Below are 20,615 nucleotides of genomic sequence, written 5' to 3'. Positions count from 1 at the left end.
CCCCCGGACCTCTTTTGAAGCAAGGGGCTGCGGGGAGATCGCTTCTCCCCACCGCCTCTTGCTTCAAATGAGGTCCGGGGACAGCGGGAAGCGCTTCGCGCTGCCCCCGGACCTCTTTTGAAGCAAGGGTTTGCGGGGAAAAGCGATCTCCCCGCAGCCCCTTGCTTCAAAAGAGGTCCGGGGGCAGCGGGAAGCGCTGCGCTTCTTCCCCGCTGCCCCCGGACCTCTTTTGAAGCAAGGGTTTGCGGGGAGATCGCTTCTCCCGGTGCTCCGAAGCCGGGCGGGGGGGAGGGAACACCTGCCCCCACCGCCCGGCTTCGGAACGCTGCTCCGAAGCGGGGCGGGGGGGCGGGAACCTCTCCCCCCGCCGCCGGGCATCGGAACGATGCCCCGATGCCGGGCGGTGGGGCGGGAACCTCTCCCCCCGCCGCCCGGCATCGGAACGATGCCCCGATGCCGGGCGGTGGGGCGGGAACCTCTCCCCCCGCCGCCCAGCATCGGAACGATGCCCCGATGCCGGGCGGTGGGGCGGGAACCTCTCCCCCCGCCGCCCGGCATCGGAACGATGCCCCGATGCCGGGCGGTGGGGCGGGAACCTCTCCCCCCGCCGCCGGGCATCGGAACGATGCCCCGATGCCGGGCGGTGGGGCGGGAACCTCTCCCCCCGCCGCCGGGCATCGGAACGATGCCCCGATGCCGGGCGGTGGGGCGGGAACCTCGCACCCTGCCGCCGGGCATCGGAACGAGGTCCTGGACCTCTTCTGAAGGCAGGCGGGGGCAAAAGTCTTTGCTCCCCCCGCCTGCCTTCCCGGGACAGCGGAGACTTCTCCGCTGCCCCGGGCGATCTTAAAATGCTGGCGGGCGGGAGCGAAGCGTTCGCTGCCGACCCCCAGCATTTTAAAATCTCCTCGGGGCAGCGGAGACTTCGCTCCCGCCCGCCAGCATTTTAAAATCGCCCCGGGACAGCAGGGGCTTTTAAAATGCTGGCGGTCGGCAGCAAAGCCCTCCTGTCCCCGGAGCTTGCGGGGCGGGAGGTGGGAAGAAGGGCTTTTCTTCCCACCGCCAGCCTTCAGAACAGCCTTCTGAAGGCTGGCAGTGGGAAGAAAAGCCCTTGTCCCCCCCCCCCCCAGCCTTCAGAAGAGGTCGGGGGACAGACTGTCCCCGGACCTGGTCTGAAGGCGGTTTCCCTAGGAACGCATTAATTGATTTTCAATGCATTCCTATGGGAAACCGTGCATCGCAAGACGAAAAAACCGCAAGACGAAGAGACTTGCGGAACGAATTAATTTCGTCTTGCGAGGCACCACTGTACTTGCACTTTTATGTGCTTTCGAACTGCTAGGTTGGCAGGAGCAGGGACCAAGCAACAGGAGCTTACGCTGTCACGGGGATTCGAACTGCCGACCTTCTGATCGGCAAGTCCTAGGCACTGTGGTTTAACCCACAGCGCCACCCGCATCCCAAAAAGCAAATTAAGCCAGGCTAATTTTTTTGCGTTGAGGTGATTGCCTGTGTGATGGGCCATTAAGAGGGGGGGGGGAAACCATCAAGGTGGCTCAGTGCATTGTGGCAAATGGGTGAGGACCCCTCTCTCAACAGCTAAAGCTAGAGTTTAGAGTAGGGAGGTTAGATGTGGAGTTATGTAAGTTAGAAGCTGCATGAAAAAGGCTGCAGGCTGGAAAGGCAGAGAGACAGAGCACAATACAGTGGTACCTCGGGTTAAGAACTTAATTCGTTCTAGAGGTCCGTTCTTAACCTGAAACTGTTCTTAACCTGAAGTACCACTTTAGCTAATGGGGCCTCCCGCTGCTGCCGTGCCGCTGCTGCGCAATTTCTGTTCTCATCCTGAAGCAAAGTTCTTAACCCGAGGTACTATTTCTGGGTTAGCAGAGTCTGTAACCTGAAGCGTCTGTAACCCGAGGTACCACTGTGCTTGATTTCTGCTTGAATCAAAGGCTGTAGCTATGGGAGAAGCTTTTGGCGGGTTAATGCTGTAGACCCCTCCATCGTAAGCCCAAATTGGATTATATGTGTAAATAAACCATATATCATAAAGACATCCAGGGGCACAAACTTGGGGCCCACACTGCAGGTGCCCAACATTGGTGCACACTGTGCCACACTATAATGACATCTGCCTGCAGCCTGACTCCACCTCCACGTGCTGCCCCCCTGCCATAGCCGCTGCCCGCTGCCTCTGCATGCCACTCACTGCCCACTGCCTTACCTCTGGCACTCAGGCTGGCTGCCACAGCAAAAATGTGAAGATATCACAGTCTCCACTGTGTTTCATTTCCTAAAGTAAACATGAACCCTCGGTAAAGGCCTGGAACCCGTGGAATCTTGCACCACTTAGAGATTGGAGTGGCATGCAACAATATAAAAGGACACTCCAACTGCTGTCTATAAATCAGTAGGTGCTGGCAACAGCTTATTTTGGAGGAGATCTGAACTCAGTGGACCAGCAGAGTGGCTTACCTAGCAGCATCTGGAGACCAGGCCTTGCAAGAGGTTTTGAAAGCTTTGGAATGGGAGGGCAAGGAGAAGCTGCTGTTTCTACCAGTGTTACACTTCTACTTTGCAATTCTGTGTTAAGGGTGAATGGGGAAGGGAATTGGTTTGGCAGCTGTCGGATAAGGGATTTTGATCCAAAGAGTCCATAATCCCAAACCAAGAGTTGGCAAGCACAAGCAGCACCCTATCACTTAAGCATGCCTCATTGTCTCACTGGGACCAATAGAGTAACAACAGTGTGTACCAGACTGCTTGGTAATTGAACAAATGCTCATTAAAAACAAAACAAAATACAGAGCAAGCCTATGCAGGTTTGCAGAGAAGCAAGTCCCGTGGATGTGATATTTATGAGGAAGACTTGTTTCTTATTTCCAGCCTTTTAAAGTCACTAATTCTTGCAACAATCTAAAAATAATACAGTATCAGGAATGCACATCCTTCCATTTCACATAAATTTCAATTGCAATTAATTTTAAGCACTCTCAAATAGTTTTCTCTGCACAGCCGTTGCTTTCAAGCTTGATATTTGAGAGATGGATAGAATACGTCATAAAATACAGTATCTTGTTACCACCTGAGTTTAGTGACAAGAATGCCTATTAATCTGTAGCGTAAACACTTCAGCCTGTCAGGCAGCAGAAGGGAAGCTGTTTCATCTAGCCACATCTGTAGCTAAAGACGATAAGTTGACATCTGCAAGCAGCCTGGTAGACATCTGAAGCTGTTGCTATGCTGCATACAGCAAAATGTATCCTATGCGGGTATTACCTATCTCTAGAATGGCAGGGGGACTGACAGCTGCATTCACCCTCACATGCAGTTGCACGTGCATCTACAGAGGGTGTGTGCGTGCACACACACCGTGGCAGACAAATATAGAGGAACACAATCCCCCCTCTGCAGCAAAAATTGGTAGGGTCTTCAGGAGATAATAAAAAATGTATTGGGAGTTCAGATAAGACCCTTAATAGGGTGTTAGCTAACCCTGCCCTAGAACATAGGAGCCAACTCTTAAGGGCTGTGGGGGCTTTGGCCCCCACACTAAAATATTTGACGGGGTCATCTCCCCCCCAAAGTTGATGAGCATTGTCATTCAAATGGTGTGTGTGTGCACTGCATCATGTGATTATGTGGGACGGGGCTTACCTGTGTCCCCACAACATTTTATTGAAGTTGGCACCCCTGCTTTAGAGTGTTTAATGATCCCCATTCTAGAGTATTAGCATCCCTTTAGTTCCTCTATCCACTCAGTCATTTTGCTTGCCCTTCTCTGAACCTTTGTCAACTCCACAATATCATTTTTGGAGGTCAGGCAACCAGAATATTCCAACTGCAGTTGTGGTCATCAGGGCCGGCCCTCCATGAGGCAAGGTGAGGTGACTGCCTCAGGGGACAGGATCCACAGGAACAGCCAATCTTGATGTATATCTTTATTCCTCCCTTGTTCTTCTTGTAAATGTTTACTCACTCCTTGGTTCCTGGTGGGGAGGGAGGTCACTATTTGGTGGTTTGCCTCCAGTGCCAAAATAACTTGGGCTGGCTGTACATGCCTTAGATTTGTATAACAGCATTATGATTTCAGCAGTTTTCAGTTCCTTTCCTAATGATCCTTTTTTTACAGTTGCTACACATTTGGTCAACATCTTCATTGATTGCCCTACAACCCCAACAGTTCATTCCTGGTCAGTCACTGATATTGTATACGTGAAACACACACACAAACACACACACGAGAGAGAGCTGTCACTTGTATTTAAGCAACACATCCTTCTAATTATTCTAAAATGATCTTAGTGAATCATTTTAATAATATCTCCCTAATGCATCAAGATCAGCATTCTGTTTCCATTACAAGACAGCAACTCCAATGTAATATTTCGTTGTAATAGTTTGTCAGCCAGTTTGTGAAGAGACAGTCATAGGAGAATGGAAAATGCTCATTTACCTAGTGTGGTCCTATGGCTTTCTTTTGAAATTATTATAGTGGTAACAAATCACAAAAGAAGTTACATTGCCCTGAGTAGTGACACTAACACCAAAATAAATGGGGGTCATTCCTGAATGAACCTACTCTAAATACTGGGTACAAGCGAAATATACAGTTTGGGTCCTTTAAAACACACACACACACACTCTATTTTGGCCTGATTAGGAGCACTTGGCTGACAACCCTACTTTTATTGAATTTGCCAGTGGATTTGTTGAAAATGTCAGTATCGGGGAACATGGCAACAACTGCTCCATTTGTGTATGTGTGTGTTTGCTGAAGGGTGTGTAAATTGTAGCAGCTGGACTGCTTGCAGCTGGACTGGGGATTGCATTCTTTGCTGATCAGGGTGTGTGCTTATAACTGGAGAAGGGGGATTCCTATTGGAAAAGTGGAAACTGGCAAAACAGTCAGTCCTACCTAGAACAGAAAGTTAAAGAAAAATGAGCACGAGCACAAAGGAGAGCTGATGCGTCTTCCTGCAATGCTCCAAGACTTCTAAAAAAGTTAATTCTTAACTGCAGACGTATGGCTACAATACCCTTGGGACAACATGCAGCAGCAGCAGCCCTTCTGCCTCCAACTGCAATTCTTAGCTGCTTCAGCTCTTGTTTGGAGTTCCTTCTTGAGCTTTGGTCCCGGGGCAGCTGAACTAGGTAAGGATCCTGAGCTTTTAACACTTGGTCCTTTCTGGGGTGTGGGGAAGGCTGGTGGTAGGCTCAAAGAGGAATGAACTGGGAAGGATGAAGAGTTTGTCTATTGTGTGGGATTTACACCCAAACTCAGAAATTATGCAAAACAACAACAGCACATTTCTAGATCCCAAGTAAGTTGGAAATAGAGTTAAATTTAATACTGTAGATTCTGAGGAATGCATGTCACCACTGTAACTTCGTTCTGATGCTTTTTACATAAGCATCAGTCCTGCTCGTTTCAGTGGAATTTTCTTCCAAGAGTTGTTAGGCTTGAAGTATTAGTATATCTTGTTATTTCTCTTTGAAAGCATATAAATGAAACAAAACAGAAATCTTTGAGATACACTTGTTAGAGGTGGGGTGGGGAGTTAAATACAGGAAAGTACTTAAACTGAGTAAATAAAAATCCCTTTAAAACAGGTCCTGTAAGAAGAAATGCTTTGTTTGTGTGTTTTTTTTAAGTGCAGTTGTCTTAATGGCTCACTTAGCAATATAAAATTTCAAGACAGGAAAGTAATTTTTGTGGTGGTGGTGGTAGCATTCGTAAATGAAATACCTAATTATCCAATAACTGGATACAGATTTTAAATGCCCAGAAAAGATGATGCTGTTTAGAAGTATTGATATAATGGGCAGACAACAAAACAGAGTAGAATGCATAAGCTAACCATGATACTTTGAGAGCATCTGTTTAACAGGTTGCATACTGCAAGGACAGCCAGAAGGTGAAAAAAACACTTCCAATCATAGATAGGGCATGGCATTTGAAAAGGTCACATTGCTGGAGGTCACATGTATGTGCTTGCAGGCAATTCACATGTGCATCATTAGCTGGATGGATCATTGTGCACGCATAATTCTCCACCATTATTCAGCTGCCAGTGCTGTGCATGTATTAACCTGATAGTTAAAGGCCCTTAGCACAGAGCAGGTGTTCAGGGATGGGAATAGAGAGGACTCTGTGCAGTTTTCCATCTCTGCAAAGCAGCTGATCAGTGAAATTGAAGCATAAAAGGCTATGTGCGCCCACAGTTGGAATGGGGTACGCTAAGCAAATCTCCTTATTGCCGAATATATACTGCAGTATTTCAGAAAATAAGTTGCAAGCGCTGGACCTTCTGTTGATTTCAAAAGTGATCAATGGGCAGCATTCATTTGGCATATACTGTATAGAGAAAGAGCTATCTAAAGCATCCTTCATTTGAATTTCAAAGGGTCACCCAGCAAGGTTTCCAGGGCGAAAAACAAGGCAAACCACCTTATCTTCTTGATCTTCAAACAGTGTCTCTAATTTCTAAACCCCTTTGAAGGGTTGCCAGAGTATAAGTGGCTACTTATCTGATAGAAAAGACTTTGCACCAAGGGGAAATGACTTTTTAATTCCTGGAGGCAACTGATTTCCGTTTCAGGGGTTATAGCCAATGAAAGTAATATTTATAGACACTGGGACAGATGCAAATGATGGGAGAGGTGAGCATTATGAAAGAGTTATGAAACTGGTGATTGCCTTCCTTTTTTCATTTCTTGCTGAGTATTCCACTCAAATGAAATTGCTTGGAAGGAGTTTGCATTGTGACAGATTGTGCTGTGACATTACGATGATATTAACAAAACCATATGCTGTTTGCTTTTATATTCTGGCGATAACAAATCTGCTAATTCCACTGTGGATAGGGGAAAAGCAACCAAGTAGCTGTCTGCAGATGCCTCATTAAGGAGAAGAGAAAAATCTTAAGGAGTAGGAAATAACATTTTCTTTGTGATTTTCTCCATCAACATTTACAAGGCGAGGACTGAGTAATGATTAATGAAACTCTCATTATTTTCGCACTTTCATGTTTCCTTGTGCAAGAAGAAACATGAAAGGGTTACCAGCAGTAACTGCTTTCTGTAGTTATTACTTGAATTAAGCACTATGCACAACAAAATAATAATAGCTACTAGTGAATCTTAGGTGTAGGTTGCAGATGTGACTCTAGGCAGAACCAAAGTACATTGAACCAAGCATGCAGGTCACTGTGCGCATGCACACATGCACACACACCATAAATGCCTTTGGGCCACTTCTGACTGCTGAGCAACAAGTAAGCAATTAACAGGAGAATGTGGAATCCGTGTCTGTCTTCCCCTCATTCTGAATTTCCCTTCCTTTCCTACCAGTTCTAAGGGCAAAACTACATGCTATGTTAATCACATTGTTTGCCACTAAGTGCAAAATTTCCTCACTCAATAGCCATTTTGGAGGCCCTAGTCAGGATAATGACCCTGGCAAGGAGCAGGGGAGAGATTTACCTAGTCCATTACCCCTCTCACACCTGCTATTTGCAAGGGAGCAAAGCTCCTTGGCTTTAGCCTCCTTCCAAATAGCATGGTCCGGTCTAAATCACAACAGGGACAAAGGATGAAAAAAAAACAACCATTTTCCATGTCAGAATCCCAATACTAATCTTGCCCCCCCTCCCCAATGCTGGCTACAAGTGAAAGAAAAATATGATTAACATAACATGCAATTTGGGGGTAGGTTGCCTTGTAATTAAGCATAATATTAGTGTTGGTGAATGCTGCCAACAGATTTCTCCTAAATTCAAAGTGAGTTTGGAAATTCCTCCTCAGACAAGAGTAGAGAAATTTCTGCGGTATTGTGTGTGGCATGATTGGGGTGGGCAGTAGTATTCCAGTCCCCTGCAATAAACAGATTAACGACAGATAAATGACACAAAGATAATGTTTTGACCATTTAATTCAATGGCAGGAGTATATTTGTGTAAAGACAAAGCCACTATCCCCGCTTTCAGTGTCTCTCCCTTCTTGGTGTGCTCAAACTTATCCTTCTTCCATTCTTCAGCTCATGTGAGGGAGATAAAGGATGCAGAGCCCTCAAATATTCTATAGTACATACAGTGAAGCTACTTTACTCAAACCTCTGCCATTGTTTAGAACTGCCATTTTCCTCTCAGTCTCATCCCCCTTCTCCCTGCCAATGCCACAGCAGTTGTTCAACCTGCCTTCATTTTCTGCTGCCCTGTCCCAACCTGACTTCATGTAAATCCAGGATTGTGATGTGACACTACAAATCTTCCAATAGGTGTTGCTTGATGACATTCTTACATTTTTATTATATAGAGGCTAATATACAAATGGAAAGCTGATAGCTCCATTACCATATGACCACACTGCTGTTCAGGATACTCTCATTTAAAAGATCTTCAGGCTATGTGTTGTGCCAATAACTTGAAGCTAAATGCCCATTTCCTTCTTCAAATTTTAAAAACTAAATTGTACAATTAAATCAGTATTTTCTTGTTTTCTGATCTTTTAATAGTTTCTGCTTTGGTTGAATGTTGTAAAACTTTATATCTATATTGGATTTAAGTGTGGCTGCTTCTTCTTCTAATAGGAATTCAGTGGCATTCTTTCTTTTTCTCATTTTTTAAAAAAAGAAAGATAGGAAACCATATGCTATTGTTAACCTTAATAACAACATATCTTTATATTCTTTCCTAAACTGTATTTTCATATCTTTGTGAGATGATTGGAACCAGGAAGATGTCCTGAAAGACAGATGCACCTTTTGGATTCCTCAGTGGAAGCTGTAATTTTAAGAAGCAGTACAGGTTTAAAATGTATTGTTGCATTGTTTGTTGAACCTTGCCAACTGATTCAGGCTGCATACCACTACTGATAATGGAACAGCTTTCATAATAGGATTATATACCCTTGGCGGGTTTCTGAAATATAGGCCTGCAGCTAGGTTTCTCTTAGTTGAAGAGGAGAGGGGAATCAAAGGATATCGGACTCTACTCACAGCAGGGCTGAGGAACCTCAGACCAGAGGCTGGGCGTTGCTCTGCAGGCTTCCCTATCTGGCCAGTGTTAATCTCCCCAAGCCACACCTCTCACCATGCCCTTCGTTTGCCTGGCTGGAAGGTGTTCTTGAACACAATGTACCGTATTTTTCACTCGGTACATTTTAAGACGCACCAGACCACAAGACACACCTATTTTTTGGAGGAGGAAAACAAGAAAAAAAATATTCTGAATCTCAGAAGCCAGAACAGCAAGAGGGATCGCTGTGCAGTGAAACCAGCAATCCCTCTTGCTGTTCTGGCTTCTGGGATAGCTGCGCAGCCTGCATTCGCTCCATAAGACGCACACACATTTCCCCTTACTTTTTAGGAGGCAAAAAGTGAGTCTTATAGAGCAAAAAATATGGTATTTACTTGCCTGGGTGGTGATAATGGTGTTTTTTGTGAATGAATAAAACATCTGAATTTTGCATGGCTGAATTGTATGAAGAGTCACATGCATTGCTGTACCCACTTTTGCTTCTGTTGCCACCCACCACTATTATCTGGCCCCGAGAGAGTTGCCCAGCAGGGAATGTGGCCTCCGGCTGAAAATGGTTCCCCACTCAAGCATGGGCAATTCCTATAGGCAGCGGTGGTGAGAGCTGGCCTTTTGCAAACACAACTCCAAAGCTTTGTTGCATGCACAGAGCTACTACTTTGGTTTCTGCCCACAATGCTCCTTGACAGAATTGTCAATGGGCCACCAGCAGCCTCTTGTCTACTCAATATTGATGACTTCATTACATGATTAAAAAGCATATAATTCTAAGCAACGGACAAATGCATGTTCTATTCTGAAAGGAGTTACACATACTGAGCTCTCATGTATGATTTAGTTGGAATTCCTGCATCACAGGGGATTGGACTAAATGACCCTCGGGGTAGCTTCCAACTTTATAGTTCTATGATTCTATATGATTTTGTTTAAGGTAAACCTATTTCTGATGCATAGCTCTTTGACTATAAACTTCCATTGCTTTGATTGCTCTGTGACATCTTCTGAGAATCATGGGGGGGAATAGTCCTAAAATGGCAGAAACAGAATGGATTGCCTAATATAATATCAACAGAATTGTAGGAAAGTGTATGACTTTTCTTGCTGTTTTTATGTTTATTCATTGATTGGCAGGTAAGTATATTCTACTCCCTTGTTAGGTACAGAGGGCAGCTTCTCTGGATTGGACAGCAAATTATCTGTAGGCTTCACTGATATGATGCATCTTACATGGTGGCAGGTGCATTTATATCATGATAGCCTCTTGACAGCTTCATTTGTTGGCAATCCCAATGCATGATCCCTTAGGTAATGTTAACATCTCATCAGTTCAGTGACTCTCAAAATCCTACTGTTCTTCTCATGATGTAGCAAACACTCACAACTTTGTTAGGACATTTTTAAAAGTCCTACAAAATTTGGAATACATAGTGTCACAGCTTATAAATCAAAGTGCAATGTTTATTCTGAAATGGTGGCATCTTCCCAGTTTTGTGTGCTGTACCATATTTGCAGTGATCTGTCAAAACACTATTTTAATTGGCTGTTTCCCAAAGACAATGGGTGAAAGGAAGAGGGGGCAGAAAGAGTATAGTTGGTACTTGCCTGAATGGTAGATTTAGGGGGCTTTCGCTGGGCTCTCAGGTTGAGCTTGAGGTTCAGCCTTGATGACAAGGCGGTAGGAAAAAAACTCTTCAGGGACATGAGATAAAAAAGGGATGAGATAAAAAGCGACCATTTCAGATTTAAACTTAGTTTTGATCATTCAACAAGGGTACAGACTATTGAGAAAATTGGATGACATAGGTAAAAAAGTTGGATCATTTGTTATGGAATCACCCTGTACTAAGGAGGAAGAACGTGCTTTAAGCCTCCAACTTGCAGTGTGTTGTGAATGTAGTTGGGGTGCCCAAGTGGCAGCCCAATAGACAGACATCAAAGGGGCATTGGCAGAGAGCTGCTGAAGTAGCTGCCGGATTAATAGAATGACCTGTAATAGAAAGTGATGGGGAAGCTTCAAACCTCCATATACCATCACAATAGAAGCTATAAGCCACCTAGATAAGGTGGAGGAGCTAAGCTTTTTGCCCAACGAAGTGGGATGAAAGGAAACAAAGAAGTCAGTTAATCTACACTCTTTAGTCCTGGCTAAGTACATCTCGAGTGCACACTTCACATCTAATGTGTGCCAGGCCTTTTTCAATAAGAAGAGCTGGGACAAGACATGAAGAGAATTGACTCTTGCTGAACATGGAATCTCAACAAAACTTTGGGTAGAAAGGAGAGGTCAGTTCTCAAAACCACCATGTTCTTATGGAAAATACAGATATGCTTTGCTACAGATAGAGCCCCCAACTCTGGCACTCTATGAGCAGATGTAACAGCAATTAGAAAGAGAATTTTAAAGGATGAGTGTTTAAGTGACATTTTGCCCAAGGGTTCAAAGAGAGGCTTCTGCAGAGTTGAGAAAATAGTTCTTAGGAAGGAAAACGATGGGCTGCCAAGTGGACACTCTAGGACTGCACCATGAGGAAAGCAATTTAGCACCTGATAGTGAAAGAATAGATGATGGAGTTGCTGCCTGGTGGTTCAGTGTGTTGGGTCAAAGTCCTTTGCTGGGGCTTTTCTGTAGAAAGGCAGGTATGTCAGGAACTGTCAGCTTGCACACTGACATAGCTCTGCCTGAGGACCACTTCAGAAGTTTTCCAGCTGGCCTGGTATAGACATTGTGTGGAAAGAATGCAGAATGGTTGTAATTACTGGTTGAGAGAGATGCAGTCTCTTCAGACAACTCCATTCAAAATCCTCGCAGTCAGACAAAGCCAACATGGATCTGAGTGAATGAGAGGGCCTTGGGACAGCATGTCCTGGCAAAGTGGCAGTTGCCAGGATAAAAGCTCCCACATCCATGCCCGGCCAGAAGGAGTAATCAGACCACCTGGGCCTTCTGTTCCCATATCTTATGCAGCACTTCCTGGAGAATAGATGTGGGTGGAAATGTAATGGATACCAGGAAGTCAAGGGGACATGAGGGCACCCCAAAAATTCTGCCTGAGGGATTATGCCTATCTATATCCCACATATATATTTGTGTGTGTGTATTCTGAGAGCACAAGATCGGACTGGGATATAAGCACATCAGCTGCTTATATAAACAAACCTCTCATATACTGATTTAAATAGTTTTATTGTGGGGTGGGGGGAGGTTCTCTGCAAGCTTAAATTATGCAATATCCCATCACAATATCCATTGTCAATTAGCATATCTTGCTCTTGTTTACTTATTACTCTCATTTGCATGAGCATGTGGGCACTTCAGTTCATTAACACTTCAAACAATAGTACAGTATTAATCTTCTTTGTTTCAAAGCACCTCTCCTCTCCCTGCCTGAGGGCTGAACTTGCACAGAGAATGTTCAACATCTCCTTAAATAACCACAATGTCAGTTTCCCAGAGGGGAGTGTGGGACAAAGAAGAAACTCCTCCAAACTTTTGAATATATATGAGAAAGAATATGGCTGTAGAGTGGTGGCGGTGGTGTTTTTAACAAAAGCTAAATGTTATTTTTTTAAAAAAAAACACCAACACATTTTGTGCCCCAGGGAGGTCAGTGGACACTTCTTGTTTATTTCAGTGGCATCTGGCTATTGTTCTCAGTTAAAAGTTAAACCTAGAATTGTGGGGAGACTTCCATTGCCACCCTCAAGCCTTGTCTTTGACTTACATATCTGCAACTGTCTATTTGTGTTCGGGGGGGGGGAATCAGGACACGAATAACACATGGACACGAATGACACTTCTTTTAACAGTTCACCAAATGGCTTTTTGAACTTGGGAGCTTTTAAGGAGTACGGGTTGTGTGCCCCCACTCCCCAGTGTTTTCTGTGATGGAACTAGGGCAGAAGGTCAAAAATTGTATCCTTGAAACAAATTTTGAATCCTTAAAACCCAGTTCCAGGCATTCTGCCAGTAGAATGCCAGCTCATGCAGCCAAGCCTTTAGGTACTTTCGAAGTAGCTAATCTTAGAGAGAAAGGGGACATTTCTCTTCCCTAACTATAATTCAGCCCCAAAGCCAAACCTATTGATATTCTGGATCACATTAGTCATGACAAATCATCACTGTAAAAACATTGTTTCATTGCCCCTGAGGTACTGAGAGATAATTTAACTATGTATTTTCATGACTTAATTCATAATATTTGTAACAGGGTTGAGAAAGGATGAGCCTCTGTTTCTCCTTTCTTTTTCTGGATGTCTCCTTGTGTCCATAATGGAGCTAGTCACTCCAGCTGAGGGCTGTGTGAAGACTGTGATGTTAAGCACAACAGAAGTAATGCATGCTTGGGCCACCTTACTGATTTCAATGAAAGAGGCAGCTGTACATTCACAAATTAATGCTGATGAAGGGCTGTCCCTGATAATGAAATGAATGTCAAAGCACATGCATGTATCAGATCCCCATTGCCACAAAGAAAGAGCTGTAGTTCAGTAGTAGAACATATGCAATGCCTACAAAAGTTGCCGGGTTCAGTACATCACAACTTCCAAGTCAGACTGAGAGACGCCACTCTCTGAAAACCTGCTGAACCACAGCCAGTCACTGTAGACCATCTAAGCTGAAAGAACCATTGGTCTGATTTCCTATGTTGCCGAGTCTCTGGATCAGCATGAATGGGTACAGCCTGCACCACTTGTATATTGTTATTATTATATAGTTCATTTATCAGTTGCTTTTTACAGTAAAAATATATATGTGACTTGACAACACAAAACAGCCAGAGAAAAATTTAAAACTCTGACAATACAAAATCCATAAAATGCTCTGACAACAACTCATTATTAAGGACTAAGTCCTACCTGCTTTATCACACTACAATAATCTTACTTTGTTGTTATTACCTTAAAATCCCACCATTTGCCCAAGGTGCTGAAGGCAGCAGATGCGATTCTCTCCATTTTATCCTCCCAACAACCCTGTGAGTTAGGGTAGGCTGAGAGACTATGACTGGCCCAAGATTGCCCAGTGAGATTTGTGGCTGAGCTGCTCTCCTAGTACTTATGTGCATGCACATGAAAGCTTATACCCAGAACAAACTTAGTGGGTCTCTAAGGTGCTACTTAGGGATGTGGGTGGCCCTGTGGGTTAAACCACAGAGCCTAGGACTTGCCGATCAGAAGGTCGGCGGTTCAAATCCCCACGACGGGGTGAGCTCCCGTTGCTCGGTCCCTGCTCCTGCCAACCTAGCAGTTCGAAAGCATGTCAGAGTGCAAGCAGATAAATAGGTACCGCTCTGGCTGGAAGATAAACGGCATTTCCGTGTGCTACTCTGGTTCGCCAGAAGCTGCTTTGTCATGCTGACCACATGGCCCAGAAGCTGTATGCCGGCTCCCTTGGCCAATAAAGCGAGATGAGCGCCGCAACCCCAGAGTCGGTCACAACTGGACCTAACGGTCAGGGGTCCCTTTACCTTTACCTAAGGTGCTACTGGACTATTTTTTTATTTCGACTGTGTCAGACCAACACGGCTACCTACCTGAACCTAACCACTACAGTACACCACAATAGCTCTACCAAGACATACCAAGCCAAATGCCATTTCAGAGCATTGTGTGATAGCCAATCAAGCTCAACAGATTTCGTACTTTGCCCAGTTGCCTGGAACTACACAAAGAGGTGGGCTGTTAGTCACTGGACAAGGTACAACTTCCCCTCCCCAATGCTTGGCTATGATAGACTTGGTGGATCACAAGCTCTGCAGGTGTAGTGCATATATATGCAGGGGAAGAGCTTGCCCTCTGTTCTCCAAGTGTATCAATATGCATGTTTAGTTACTTTTTTTCACATCGTCTAATTCATTTTTTACCAACTTGTATAAAAATGTTGTTTTTAATAAACCCAGCAGGAAGAAATCAGAAATACACTTGGGGTAAATATAATATATCATTCCATAATTTATACTGTATTCAAGTGCTCAGTGTTTTCTCAGGAAACGTTTAAGCCTTCCCTAGTTGCCCCAGCTAGAAAATGAAAATTCACAGATTGAAATTTATTCAACAGCAGATGTTCTAATAATTATTGTTGAATCAAAAAGTGCTAAATAGTTCCCCATTTCCTTGGGCAAAAATCTCAAATCATTATACCAATTTAACAGCATGATGTAATGAGTCTGAGATGCAACACCCCAAAGCACCTAATTTCAATGCTTTTCCATTCATCTCCTATAATACTGTTTTCAGTAATAAATAATTCTTTCCTGTCCATAGAATTTGTTCCTGAAAGCCACAGGGCCACCTGCCTTGCTTATGGTGAAGAAACTGAAATCTGTAGTTGGAATTAAATACAATACGATAATGTAACCTATTCACACCACATATTGTGTGTGATGGAGCACCTGGAAAGGGGAAAGGGATGTGGCCAATTTGGTGGCGGTCTACATCAATAGCAGTAGAGTCATAGGGCGTAACCTTGGATTTTAAATCATGTTGAGAATTTAAAATGAAAATCAGAAAGGCAATAATGGCACCAATGGCACCAAAACCATGAGTTGGATAGGAAGCTGCCTTATACCAACCTCTAGCTCAGTATTGTCTACACTGACTGACAAGGATTCTCCAGGGGTTCAGACAGCAATCTCTCCATCCCCTACCTGGAGATGACAAGGGATCTTCTCCCTGCAAATCAGATACTCCACCATTGAGCTGTAGTCTGTCTCCAAACATCCTTCTGTAAAGAGAAGGTCTCTTTCTGTCCATGGATAGGACTCTGATCCTGTGGAGGCTCTCACCCCACTAACTGGATGCTCCTGCAGGTGGAAGATAGAGAAGTGATCTCCTTTCCTGTATAATCCTATGTACAAACCTCCCCTCCCGCCACCCGGCATCATGAAGGGCTGTTTGATCCCTCAACATCAGTTTTTTGGGGGTATGGGGGATGCTCAATCTGATGGATTCCTCTGTCATCTAGGACTTAATCTACTGCTGAGAATTCCTCTTCCACCAATAGTAATGGGTACAATTGGAATGGTTGGGTGAAAGACAGGGAGGCCAACAGTAGGGGAGCTGGAGCTAATGATTGGCAAAGACACCTAATACTAGTTTTGTCCCTATCCTCCTTGCTGGGTTTTACAATGTCAACACAAACTAAGAAGGAGGAAGCCAACAACTGGTGTGACTCCTTTAGCTGGTTTTTAAGTAAGAAGGCGGGTGAGTTGGTTGGGCAATTCCTAATGGTCGAACCTCCACAATCCGCTTGTCCATTCATAGCAGCAGACTGAGAATAGGTGAAGTTCTCTATTAATTCTCTTCTTGTTCTCTCATCTCACTTCAATTTTCCTCAGAATGCTCTATTATCTAGACCAAGTGTCCTAAATTACCTACACTCCTATAAATCTGGCAACTTGTGCTAGTTTCTGGCCCAGCTATACTAGACTGACAACAACTTGTCTTCTGGTTGGAATGGAATCAGGGGTTGCTAAGGGAATAAGTCTCCCTAACACCAGACTAAATTCCTCGGTCATCCCTTGTAATTTATTCCTCAAACATGAAAAATAGGTTCAGGTGTATGCGCTGTACAAGTGTGGTAACCATTGCTTGATGGTACGGTCATAGTCTGTCTTTTTTTAAGTTGTAATTTCTTTTGATGGTGAACACAGAGACAGACCTATTTTTATTCTTTCTCCATTATTAAAATATATTTGAAGTGTTTGGTTAAAGTCTTCTTTTTGACTTCACTGAATTATCAAATTACCCTATTACTATCTGATTTATTTTAATAAAATGGATATGTGAAATAAATTTGCTGTGTATTATAGGAAGCAAAGGCCCTGGCTTAAGGTCTATTACATAAAAATTCAATTTAATTCAAAAACTTCCCTGAATTATTAAAACACCCACTTTCTGTCAATGACAACTAAGATATTTTGGCTTTAAAAAAATGTTGTGGAGCTACCTTTCATCAGCACCATATCCCCATTAGCAGACAAATACCTACTTCTGCCAGTTTTCTAGACCCATTTGATGTTGAGACATGTGGCATCCATTTCACCAATTGAGGAAAACAATAAATTTCTGGTAGAAGGTTAAAAATGTAAATTAGACTTCTGCAAACTGACTTACTCCCCAATGTCAGTGATATATTAATCTTAAACAATATATGTAGCTCCACTGAATCCAATGATATAGTATCTCTGTACTATGTCACCCTATGGAAGCTGACTGTTTTCTTAGGCATTAAGAGCACTCATCTGCAAATATGTCCCACTAATAAGATTTCTGCATAATAGCACATAGTATTACACTGTAATTCTGCTAAAACAACAAATAAACTACATTGTTACTTTCAGCCAAAAACTTTTACCTCACCCTGAATATTTAGAATGCTGGTCAAAGGGGAAGCAAATCTCTATTTTTCTTCTGTTTTCAAGAATTACCATTTATTTAGGAGAAAATCTAAAAGCGTAAAGAGTAATAATTTGAATGATTGAAAATGAACATATTTTTTAGCCAGTTGTTCATGCTGTGCAGTCATTTTCACTGCACAGACTAATATTGCCAGTGTTGTGTAATTTAGACCCCCCCTCTCTCTCTCTCCCACAAAACACACACACACACACCAGAGACAAATTTATAATATGGCTCATATATCAAGATTAATAAAAATGACAAGAATAAGTTATTTGTCAACTAATGTCAATTCCTTGGCTTTTTGTTATAGCTTCTGTTGAATAAAATATATTGCACTTGAACTCTGCATTCATTTGTGACAATGAAAGCTACCACAGAGTTGTTTTAATTATGTGCTGTTGTTTTTTAAAGGAAGCCCAACATTTATTTATTTATTTGAGGAAAACATACCCTCAACTGCAAGCTTTCTCTATAATTTATATAACTCTGAAGTGATCCATCATTTGTTCATTGGACTACATTTCTCTTAAGAAACATAATACATAAATAAATAACTCTACCATTCTGACACTGCGAAACAGGGCGAGCGAGGGGGAAAGTTATATCCAAGGTTGGCACAAGCCTGTCTGGTTAAGATCTCTGAAGGTGTGAGGGGAAGCTATGGCTCAATGGTAGAGCATCTACTTTGCATGCAGAAGATCCCAGGTTCAGTCTCCAGGTAGGGCTGCACAGCCATTGCTAGACAATGTACTCAGCATTGGTTGCAAGGAAAAAATAGGTATAAAAGGAGAATTCCTGCCTAGATCCAAGTTTGGGGCAATTACTCTTTGGTGAGGCAACCCCAGCAGAGATTTAAAATAACAAAATAGGCAGCCAGATGAACCAATAGTCTGATTTAGACCACAGGAAGCTACTTTATATTATATTCCCATGCTGAAAGATTATGTTCACACATTTTGTTTTTGTTTTTGTTTAGTAAGGCCTTTGGCATGAATGTTAGTTCTCTCTCTCTCCTCTCTCTCTCTTTCTGATCTTTTGTGATTTTAAATTTTGTGTGTGTGGTCCGCTTGAGTGGTTCAGCTCTAAAGTAGGAAAAAATGGAATACTTTAAAAATAGAATGGTTATGCACTTGTAGTTACATAGCATGCTGATAAGTTTCCAATTTTGGCCACAGAATTTAAGGAAAGCTGTACATGGAGTGTGTCAGCTTTCTCTTGGATTTGGTAGCAATCAAGTCTGAAGAATATCCTCGATACTCGTTCGAGGAGTTCGAGGAGACTAAACCCTAGTTCTGGGGATCTTACCTGGCTTCCCAAAACCCCACTGATTCTGGCTGTGGTGGCAAAATAATAGCTATAAGGATGGTGTAGGTAGAGCACTGTGCTCAGGCAGAGCCTTGCCTACTAATGTGGATGCTAATTGCATTTCCCGAATCATCAAACCGATCATTTTATGCATGGAGGGGGCCCCACAACCTACCTCCCCAGATAAATCAGCTGATAAGGTAGGACTCTGTGTCTGTGCTTTAGGATTGCAGTTCTGTTTAGAGTAGACCCATTGACAGCAATGGAACTTCAGTCCGTCTTGACTAATCTGAGTCCTATGGATTACAACAGATCTACTCTAGGCACAAGTGTGTCTGGATGCAACTCTGAAAAAAATATTTGCAAATAATAAATATCTACAGTACACTTGGGAATACAACAGAATAAAACAGAGCACTGTGAGTCCACATTCGCAATGACCTCTACGGAACTGCAGAGAAGCAACTATAAATCCAGTTTAATTTATTCACAGAAAGGGTCTACAAATCAGAGATTTTAAAGTTACTAGGATATTTATTGTCAGATGGCTAGGGAACATGAACAAATATGCTAAGAACAGTCCACTTACTCATGTTAATATGGCAAAATAGGTAATAATGGTTAGCAAGATGCAGTATATAATGCAAGTACATAGAGTGCATTCGGTGGTAACTAAACTTAGGAGAGAGAAAATGAAGTTCTGTATCTTGATTTGGCCTGAGCAGCCAAGACAGCCAAATCCCAGCCAGTGAACTTCCATGTATAGAAAGCTCTTCCTGAGAGGGGAAACCTTCACTGTTTGTGCCAAGTGGTGTTTTGGGATGGTCACCAATATCCCTCATTTAATCCTACTCCTTATCCCTCACTGATCTACCAAGCCAAATGCAGTTTCACATCATTGTTGTTTAGAAGAGGGAATTTCAGCAGGTGCAGCTTGTCATGCAAGCTGAAATTTTCTGTTCTGGAACTCTGTTGTCTTTTTTTCATCATGCCAACCAACTAGCTAGCAAGGCAGGGCATTTCCTGGATCTTGTAGCATGGGAAGAATTGGGAAAGCAATCTTAGGTAAATTTCTCTGCCTTTCTTCATAGAAAGACAGAGAAATTTACCTCAAGATTAAAGTAATACATTCTTAAACTAGCTCAGCTGGGCATCTTCCCTTTCCCCTTTCATTCATCTTCCAGGACGAAATTATTTATGCACTTTCTCTTTTGTTTACAGGAACAATGATTAAATTAAAATGAGCAAGACAAGACACAATAGCCTCGCCTTATTTGACAGGAGCTAATAAGGACAGGAAGCAAATTAAATGCACAGTAAGATTATTAGGTAAGGTAAAGGTAAAGGTACCCCTGCCCGTACGGGCCAGTCTTGACAGACTCTGGGGTTGTGCGCCCATCTCACTCAAGAGGCCAGGGGCCAGCGCTGTCCGGAGACACTTCCGGGTCACGTGGCCAGCGTGACAAAGCTGCATCTGGCGAGCCAGAGCCGCACACGGAAACGCCGTTTACCTTCCCGCTGGTAAGCGGTCCCTATTTATCTACTTGCACCCGGAGGTGCTTTCGAACTGCTAGGTTGGCAGGCGCTGGGACCGAGCAGCGGGAGCGCACCCCGCCACAGGGATTCGAACCGCCGACCTTTCGATCGGCAAGTCCTAGGCACTGAGGCTTTAACCCACAGCGCCACCTGCATCCCATGTAAGATTATTAGGAAAGGTTTAAAATGGCAGGTCCAGTTAAGGAAGTTGCCCTCACAGCTATTACAGCTTTATTAATGCATTAAATGCAACAAATAAATATAGTCACAAGTGGCTTCTTTTGAAGCAACTGTGACTTAGGTGAAAAGGGCACTCTGACCTTCGGAGCC

At 43.4% G+C, this 20,615-nt stretch overlaps 1 protein-coding gene across 1 annotated transcript in view; it reads left to right on the top strand.

Moving 5' to 3' along the window:
• The first annotated feature begins 4,930 nt into the window (after window positions 1-4,930).
• LOC309379298 (von Willebrand factor D and EGF domain-containing protein-like) overlaps window positions 4,931-20,615 on the top strand; it is a 195,746-nt gene continuing 180,061 nt past the window's right edge. Inside the window, exon 1 of the mRNA XM_081928384.1 lies at window positions 4,931-5,157. Coding sequence (XP_081784510.1) covers window positions 5,055-5,157 — 103 coding nt within the window. The 5' untranslated portion in view covers window positions 4,931-5,054. The remainder of the gene's footprint in view (window positions 5,158-20,615) is intronic.

Source organism: Podarcis melisellensis (genome assembly GCF_964234715.1).
Source record: "Podarcis melisellensis genome assembly, chromosome: 1".
Taxonomy (NCBI): domain Eukaryota; kingdom Metazoa; phylum Chordata; class Lepidosauria; order Squamata; family Lacertidae; genus Podarcis; species Podarcis melisellensis.
Note: the sequence above shows the minus strand (reverse complement) of the source record. Positions and strands in the feature narration are given on the sequence as shown.